The sequence below is a fragment of the Polistes fuscatus genome, unplaced genomic scaffold (assembly GCF_010416935.1).
Source record: "Polistes fuscatus isolate 324 unplaced genomic scaffold, CU_Pfus_HIC Scaffold4, whole genome shotgun sequence".
Taxonomy (NCBI): domain Eukaryota; kingdom Metazoa; phylum Arthropoda; class Insecta; order Hymenoptera; family Vespidae; genus Polistes; species Polistes fuscatus.
The window spans coordinates 12,930,693-12,940,750 of NW_025113118.1; the positions used below are offsets into that span (position 1 = coordinate 12,930,693).

Here is a 10,058-nt window from a genome sequence, read left to right on the forward strand (position 1 = left end):
AAAAACCATACTTGAATTTTTACGATCTTCTATATGGGGTCGCCAATAACACTTTGAGAAGCTTTGATGTATATTATATATATTATGATTTCAACTATATTTTCGATGACTAGGTAAACGACGTGCAACTTGATTTCTGTTACCATAAATTGTACATACTGTAATTCTCCTTCTAGTTAGTTATATATTCATCATATATTAAAAATACACACGAACACATTATACGACGGCATTAAAAAAAAAAAAAGCAAAAGATAAAAAAAAAAAAGAAACGAAATGATCGAGAAAAAGAAAACAAGTTGTATTCGAATTTACTTTATATTCTGTATTTATAATATTTATTACGTTTTTCGTATGTTGATGTAATAAAGTTCAAGTATTCTTTACAGTAACCCTTCATTAATATTGACTGTCGTTACATTTTCATGTCTTTTCTAATGGCATTTGAAATTAGTTTCGTACGATCTTTATGGGAGGAAGGTTGACAGGATTCGCTGAAAATATTGGAATATAAATTTTAAAATAGGAAACTGTTGTATAAATTGACATTCAAAAATGAAGTTGTTGTTCTCGAATAAATTTTCGATCGTTTTCGATTAAAATTGGTCATATCTGTCAAAAATTGACATCTGTCAAATGAAAACATAATGTTGTTTGTCCGATACAAAAATATAAATTTACAAGTGCAATTAAATTAATAAATCCGATATATAAAATGGATAGAAAATTGTAAAAGAAAAAAAAGAAAAAGAAAAAAACAAAAAAAATAAGAAGAAAAAAATATAATGGCAGAGTAAGTCCACGTATTATTCGTGTTATAATGAACGTATAATTTCAATGAATGTAAAACGTAACCATATATTTCTTATAAAACGTTTATAAATAATTAACAAAAATGACAAATATATTTAGCCAAAAGAAAAAGACGGACGAGTCAAAGAAGAAAATAGAAATGACGGAAGATCCAGGTGGGGCTGGCGAGGGTAAGAACGCTAGGAAACGAAAACAATTAGGGAAATACGAATTTGGTAAACGATGGCATCGTTTTCACGTATTGACGCCAACCTGTTCGATTTTGCGCGGTTCTTTTGCGATGAACGATCCACATTTCAAGTACAGAAGTCGTGGTCGTCAAGCAGCACCATGTTCAATCGTGGCAATCGTTTATGGTCGACTGTTCGAGCCTAAAGAATGGAATCAGGATTACGTAGACCAAGTGATCGAATACGGGGACAAATTATTTCGCATAAGTATGACGAGGAATCGCGTTAAGGATAATCAATATATGAAAGCTATTTTAGTCTATCCCGAATTTTACATTGGCAATTATAAGATTGTAATTTGCGTCGAGGAGACTGGCATTTATGGGAATCTTTTTAGCGAGACCGTAGGATGTTCAGATTTTGCCGAAGGTCTTAATCAATTCTTCAGCAGCAACGATGCCGGTGTTATTACAGCTCAAGGTACGTCCGTAGCAATGTGGCGTCATCTCGACATTGGTTTCTTGTTATTTGATCCTGGATCATGCGGGCAGAATGGTCTACGTAATCAAAATGGGGTTGCATGTTTGATCAGATTCAAATGTATGAACGACATGAGTGATCACTTTCTCAAAAATATGAACAAACGATACGATTCGAGATATTGTATAGATAAGGTCATTATTTTACGAGTAAACGAGGTAGGACGTGGTTATGTCGATAAAGTTAGCAGCGGAACCGATCTGATCATTGATAAAAGTGTTCTTAGATCTATCAATCCTGTTGATATCGATGACAATAAAATGGATTGTACGAGACCTGTACCTAAATGCGAGAAAACTAAGGTAGTTGCAGCTGCTAAATTGCATAAGGAACCATTGACTATAACTATTTCGAATTATAGTATCGATAAAAAGTTTGCTACCGAGCCATTAGTCGATCAGAGTACTTTTGACACTGGTTATCCTTACGATAACATGCACGTTAACATACCTTCGTCGTTTCGTGAATTACCTTATAAAATTGCTATACTTCATGGCATGACTCACGAAGCTAGCGACGTGTACAAAGGTAAAGGTGCTCAGAACGTAGCCAATTGTGTGATGGCTATCGCTATGAAAAAGATTCATCCCATGAAAACTTGGATGAGACCTAAATTGGACGAGATTTTGAGGTTAGGTGACGAACTTTATGCCGAGGTAAAAGTTGATAAACCTTTTATCAAGACAATTACTGCCGCTGATCTCAATGACACTTACATTAAAATCGACAATCACAAACTGGCTGTCGACGTTGACTTGATTACTATTGCCGGAACGGTAAGTTCCAAATTGCCGGATATATTGAACCTAAAGCAAGCACTTCGTGAATTTTTCTTGATCAACAACGAAGGTATCATTGAAACGCCTTCGATGGCTGTGGCTGTATGGAGACAAGATGACTTTTATTACGCCTTTGATCCACGTCAATGCGATAATTTTGGTAATAGGATAGTTGAAGATAAATCTAAGGGTGGTAAAGGTGCCAATAGTGGACATGTCCAAGTTGCTGGCAAATGTTGCGTCGTCAGGTTTCCAGAATCCGACGATCTCGCTTTATGGTTCACGAATAATCTCGAACCAATTAGAAAGAACGATCGTTTTACCATAAGACACGTCACCATTCTAAACGATATTCCTGGTGCTAGAACTTGGAAAGATTTCGAACCAGGTGTAGCAGGTGAAACTTGGATTCTTCGTGGTGGAATTTCTAACGAAGATGAATCCTTGGAAGATGCTAGCAGAGGTGTTCAAGGTTTGGCAATACCTGTGGTAGCTTTGGTCTATGCCAAAGAGACACCACCTGAAAAATGGACAAAAGAGATCATCGACGAGGCTATCAGAGAGGGTGATCTTTATTACAACTTTTGTAATCCATTCGAACCGGAAGAAGGAATCGAGCAACCAGTTTTGCTCACCGATTTGAAAAAAAGTTTCTACCTTAAGAATAGAAAAGTGAAGTTTGAATTAGACGATTCCATCATATGTGGTGATTTGAATGCAACACCCGAACAAAATATATTAAATCTAGAAGAAGGAATAACAAAATTCTTTGAGAATTATCAATTTGGTATCGTTCAGTCAGGAAACTTGATTGTTGCCATTTGGAAATATGAAGAAGATTCGAAATACAAGAATCATGATAAAGGCGTGGAGAAAATTACGTATTATTATTGTTTCGATCCGAATCCTCGTGGCAGATTAGGCGGAAGAACGACAGAAGAAGAAGGCGTTGCTTGCGTCATTCGAACTCCCGATCCTAAGATTTTATCTTCATTTATCGCAAGCAACGCTGTCATATCTCGAGATCGCGGAAGCGAATATTGTATCCATAATTTGAAAAGTTTGGCGATTGGTTTACCCATGACGGAAGAGGATTTAGAAAATGACAAGCAAACACCGGATGAACCAGATACGCATCATTATTCGAAGTTAGCCGAAGGTGGCGCAATATTACAGGGTAGTTTTAATCAGGCCAACGAAAAGATGTTTAAGAAACAAACCTGTGACAAACAACAAGCGGCCAATTCAATAGCAGCTTTAGCTATGACTAAACTTTATAATCCCCATTTATGGTATCGAGAGGTTGTCGATGACATACTGAAGATTGGTGACAAGATGGTAACGGATAATATGCCAAATTTAGAAGAGATGGAAACGGAAGTCGACGAAGTGAGAAATTATTTGTTACCGATCGAATTAGCCGAAGATTTTACCATAGGTGTCAATCGCATGAGCGTTAGTTTGGAAGAGGAAATAATTTATGGCAGAGTAACCGACATAGCCAGACTTTTAGAACAATTTTTCGAAAATAACGTCATGGGTATAGTCAGGCAGGAGAATGTCATGATGCCGATCTGGAGAGAGGGCGAAATTTGTTTCATGATGGATCCCAGAGGTAGAGATTCTCGTGGCGAATTTTCGTCGGAAAGAGACCCAGCTGCTGTTATGTGGTTCACGGATCTTACATCTTTGTCTAACAAACTCGAGGCAGGTTTAAACGCTGAAAAAGACTTCGCAATTGATACTTTGACTTTGGATAATGCATTCGAGACACGTGTTACTGAAACGGAACGTGTCAGGGGTACCACTTCTGGGGACGATCTTTGGCATCATTTTCCTAAATTTGCCGATAACGTTTGGAGTATCGGGGGAAATGTCACGATGATCGATGAAAGATTCGACAAATCTAATCACGACAATCAGACTGCAGCTATCGCAGCGATGGCTATAGTTTTCTCAAAAGTGTACGAGCCACGAAATTGGACGACTGCTGTTGTCGATGAGGTGATCGTAACCGGTGATAAACTGCACTCGAAGTGTGTCGAGAGACTTGGACGAGAAACGGCACCACGTATCAACGAAATCATCACGGAATTTTTTCTCTCGTCTCGTAGAATAGATCTGACGATTAAAGATTGTATCGAAGCTGGGGATCTCAGTGGGAAACCACCGAAATTACAAAGCTTGCAGACTGGAATTGATAAATTCTTTGAAAAGTATGACACAGGTATACTTATTGCAAACGATAATCGACACATAGCCATTTGGAAGTTCAAGGATGTTTATTATTGTCTTATACCGGATTGGATCAGTCAAATCGAGGAGAATGCGACAATAGCACCGAGAGTATTCCGATTTGCCAACACTACGATCATGGTGGAATATTTTTTGAAACATCTTGGAAGGGAAGGGGATTACGAGATCGCAGCCATCGACGTGGTCGATTGGAATAAATTCTCACCGTGGAAATTTGATCCCAGTCCTGCTGTACGTCCATCGAATTTACCACCGTTGAACGCCTATCGTAGACTCCAAGGAGAAGCTCGGGCAATTTTACGTGGTACTTATCATCAAGGTGACGAAATTTTTCCCGAAATTTTGCGCAATAAACAAACGGCAGCCAATTGCGTGGTCAGTCTTGGAATGTCCGTGATCAAGAGTCCCATCACTTGGACGAAAAGAACTATGGATGAGATTCTTGTTATTGGTAGTAGCGTTCATCGCGAGACTATGAAAGCCAAACCTGGAAAGATGAGATTGATACCCCGAGATATCATTCGAGTATTTTACGTAGGTGTTAACATTTTGACAGCTGATATAGAATCTAATACGGTATCGGGAATAATTGCCATACCACCCCCGGATCCGGATGAAAAGAAAAAGAAAAAAAAGGGTGTAAGAAAGAGAGCCAAAGCTGGAGGACGAAAAAAAGCTAGGCCAACCAGAGTTCGTGCTCCACCACCGGCACCTATTTTACTCGAGGAAGGGTTGAAGAAATTTTTCGAAAACAATCGTGCCGGGATATTAATAACTGGTCGTGGTATGTCAGCGATTTGGAAAGACATGGGTGTTTATTTCGTGTACGATCCTCGTGCACGTAACGATCAAGGTCTTCCCGATTTATATGGGACATCTTGCGTTATGTGGTTCGCTTGTATGGAACCATTTTACGAATTGATCTTTGCGAATATCGACCAGCAAGAAAAATATGGTCGATATGAGATTTGTCGTGTTATAATAAAGACCGTCATGATCGAACCGTTGCCTTGTCCCGCTGGTTTTCGACCGTACTTCGATTGCACCGCACCACCTATACCCGTGACACGAATGAAAAAAACAACAACGTTGGCTGTTGAAATTGTAACAGATTATTACGTCGTTGACGAAGAACTTAGCGTTCTACGCGGTACTTTGCACATGAATCATCGTATATTTGACATCAAAAGCAGAGGACTTCAGAGTACTGCTATTGCCGCAGTGGCAATCGTAGTTGGTCTCTTACACGTACCTTCTTCTTGGACACCGGAATTAATCGATGCTGTACTGAAATACGGTGACTTATTACATTCCGACAGCGTTCGTGCTGCTCGTCCAGGTGCCAGAAACCTCTCGCCAAGCGAATTATTAACTGTCTTCATCGTCGGTGATTTTCGTGCTACCATTCACATTCACAATCACACCACGGCTGGTCTCCTACTCGTTTACGATCTGTCCGAATCCTTAGCCATGTTTTTTCGTACCAATTGTGCCGGCATATTGCACACCGCCAACATGGCCGTAGCTGTTATGCAACATTACGGCAAATTTTACCTGTTTGATCCTTGTTCTCGTAACGAACAGGCACGACCCTGTTTCGAGGGTGCAGCTTGTATAATAAAATGCGACAGTATCATGAGAATGGCCCAAGTATTTGTAACCAATTGTAATTTGAGAACACCCAATGTCTATACTTTGAATGCCGTCAATGTGCTGAGTTTACATTTCTTTTCGGATGCCAAATCGGGTTGTCCACCTAAATGCGAACAGTAACCTACTGCTGCTTATTAATTCATTCGTGTAACATTTTTCTAATAAAAAATACTAACACAATTAACCCTTTCGTTACTGGCAACTCATTTAGGAATAGTTCATGCGTCATAACCGTGCCAAAGGATACTCTAACGAAAGGTTTAATGTTTTAAGATCATAAGAGGGGGGGGGATATGAAGAAAGTAACTTAAGAGACTCGCGACAACATTCTCAAATGGCTAATTTTATTTATAAGTTTTCTTTATGACACAAATCACTTTTAGCATCTACATGAGTAGGAGTACAGGCTAATACGAGAATGAATTTGATACAGATCACTTAATAGTGTAAATACAATGTTTCTTTCAAATTACACGCTATAAACTAGATACTTAGAAAACACTGTACAACGCAGCTGAGAACTGTCGATGATACTTTACAATATGATACAACCATTCATTTTTATGTTTTTCTTTTTGTTAAGCGAGACGATTCCTTATATATCGGTGGTGTTGCCCGTTTCATTTCTTTTTTTTTTTATTTATGCATTTATCATGTTCTCTCTCTCTCTCTCTCTCCCTGTGTCTTTTCTCCTTGTTATTTCTCTTGGTTCTCTTTCTTTCTCTTTAAAAAGGTTTTTACCGACCGTCACGAGAATCTCGTTGTAACGTAAACAACATATTATCGCGAACGCACAGAAGAACATATCCGATAGGCCATGTTTGAACGGGTCCTTCATGGGGACTCCTCTCACCATTGAACAAAAAGAACCAACGTTCGCATCCTTTCATACCCCTTCTTCTTTTCGCGGCGTCTTTTCTCCCTTTTTTTTCTTTTCTTTATCTTTATTCTCAATCTTCTTTTTTTTTTGTTTTACTAACATGGAAGAGCGTTTAAAAAAGCACCCCTTCTTAATAGTCGAGCATTGACGTTGGAAGGTCTCCGTACATTTCTTATTAGATGTCAAAATGTGACTCGAAATACCCGTAGATTGGACTGACGTGTATGCATCTGTGTATACGTGAACGTACGTATATGTGTATGTATGAATATTTTGTGTGTGGTGTGTGTGTGTGTGTAGTAGTCTTTTCCTTTCAAGCTGTAAACGAAAGTAGCTTTTGTGAGGGTGGTGGTAACGTTTGCGCGCAAGTAAAAGCTTAGTATACGTGTTACGTTTGTGTGTGTGTGTGTGTATTTCTCTCTCAGATCTTCAATACACAGGTTGTTGATGTGTTGGGAAAGGTAAAACAACGCATGTGTACCAACCCTTTTTTCTTTTCTTGTCTTTTCTTTTCTTTTCTTCTTTCTTATTTGCTTATTTGCATACCACACTTGCACACCTACACATACACTCTCACTCACATACGCAGAAAAGAGATTCGCATATATGGAGTCAACAAAACGATGCTGACGATCATGATAATAATAATAATAATAATAATGATGATGATGATAATGATGATGATGATGATGATAGTGATAATGACGAAAACGAGGATGATGATTTTTTCGCACATGTACAGAATAAAAGATATTTCGCATGACTCGATGATACAAGTCTCTTTTCTCGCAACCCTAACACACGCTACTACTACTATTACACCATAGAATACAGTTTTTAGAACGCAACTTAGTCTCACGTTTATTTTCTCTTTTTTTTTTCCTTTTTTTCTGTTTCTCTGTCTTTTATTATTTGATTTTTTTTGTTCATACGCATACGTATCCACGTACATCGTATACGCACACACACACACATACACACGCACATTTCTTTTCCTCCCTTCTACTTCGATATTTCGTTTCTTGCCCGTACTAACTCAGTAGGTACTACAGTTTTTTTTGTTTGTTTTCGGTCAAAGATCATGTGAGAAAATCATTTTAAACGTGCACTTTTGTCGATCCTATCCTTTTTTTTTTTATATAAACTATTCCTTTACTTTTAATAATAAATCGTTTATTCGAGATAAAATTGTATATTTGTATATTGTTATTTATGTAGAATTATTTTAAAAGAATTGGAAGAACAATTTTGACGGAACCGATCAAAAGTGCACCCTCAAAATTTAAACTCGTTCTCGAGAGATTGCACATTTTCTATGCGCTTTTGTGTTTTTTGTTTTGTTTTGTTTTGTTTGTTTGTTTGTTTGTTTGTCTGTTTGTTTGCTGCTTTCCTAGCCTACGGCACCGACGATTGACGACAGAACGAAAAGATTGAAACAGATCGTAATGTCAAAAATATTTATTATTATCGATAATAATTAAATTGGCATTAGACGTTCCTTCTTCATTATGGCACGTTGTCTTTTCCTTTTTTCTTACTTTTTCTTTTTCTTTTTCATTTTCTTTTTCTTTTTTAATTATTTATTTACTCGTGTCAGCGCGACGCGTTTACAGCTCCCCTCATCGTTTTAAATTCAGTCGAGTAAACGAACAAAAAGGAAAAACATTTATCGTTTTATTTATTTATTTATTTTATTTATTTATTTATTAATTGGTTTTTTTTTCTCAATCTCTCACTCTCTCTCTCTCTCTCTCTCTCTTCTATCCTTTTTTTCCCTATCACACATTATATTCTATATATATACCTCTTTCTCTCTCTCTCTCTCTCTCTCTTTCATCATTCTTTTTCTCCTCAACTTGCATGCCTACTACCACCGGGTGCATCATTTCTTCCCCCTTCCCCCTAATTCTCTTCACCCTCCTACTCCACCCACTTCTCACCCTCACTGTCGTACAATTTTGTTCTCAATCGAGTCTCCAACTCCCATTGCACTTTCCCATTTGTCCCAACAAATGCACCGTAAGTCGTAATCACTTTTATATTATGTACAAAGAAAAATCCATTTCTCTTTTTTTCTTTTTTTTTCTTTTTTTTTTTTTCTTTTTTGTCATTTTATCTTTTCTCAATTTCTTTTTAACGAATGCATCCAACACAACACAACACGCGAGAAGAGAAATCTTTCACTAAGTTTTTGCTTTGTTGTTTTTTTTTTCTTTTGCTTCTTTCCTTTCCTTTTTTTTTCCTTTTTTTGTAATTTTCCTCAACTCTCGTATGGCGCATCGCTTTTTCTTTTTTTTTTTTTATCATTTTTTAATGTTATTGTATTTTTTTCTTAATTAATTATTTATCGTTATTTTATAATGAATTTCATTATTTTCTTGACCGGGCAAGAAAATTTTCAATCAGATTGCACCGAGAGATTCGCGAAACAAAAAAAGGAAAGATCGTTAGTGCGATATACAAAATTTCGTAATATTTATTATTAAGAAAGAAAAACAACAAATGACACTAAATTGAAAGAAAATTTCTTACGAAGTGGGAACTACGTTGGCTGATCGTAATTATTCATTGTTTTATTTGTTCTAATTATTCCGAATTAAGCTAGGAATTTTATTCGGATTTTAAACGCTATGCGATAGAAACATGTATGAAAATGATGAACATTAATTTTTTTCTTAACTTACGTGTGTCTAATACTTTTTTCTACGAGATCTAATTAAATATTTTACATAAACGATGAATAATCATTATTTTTTGTGATTTATTATCTTTTTTTCGATAGATAAAAAGAAATATTCTATATATTCGTAAAAACAATAATGTGTCGTAATTAAATTCTATCGAGATCAGCCTATTCCTAATTCCCACTGGATTTTTATAATGACATCATATATACGATGATCGTTCGATACAGGTGACAAATTTTTGATACAATAATTGATATGAATCAACCCTTTTATTACTTAA

The 10,058-nt window shown here is 36.7% G+C and overlaps 1 protein-coding gene across 1 annotated transcript; it reads left to right on the forward strand.

The window, feature by feature from the left end:
* Positions 1-273: 273 nt before the first annotated feature.
* On the forward strand, positions 274-6,397 carry LOC122521248. The gene has a single exon (XM_043641805.1). The coding sequence runs from the start codon at positions 896-898 to the stop codon at positions 6,329-6,331; it is 5,436 nt and encodes a 1,811-aa protein (XP_043497740.1). The 5' UTR covers positions 274-895; the 3' UTR covers positions 6,332-6,397.
* Positions 6,398-10,058: the final 3,661 nt, after the last annotated feature.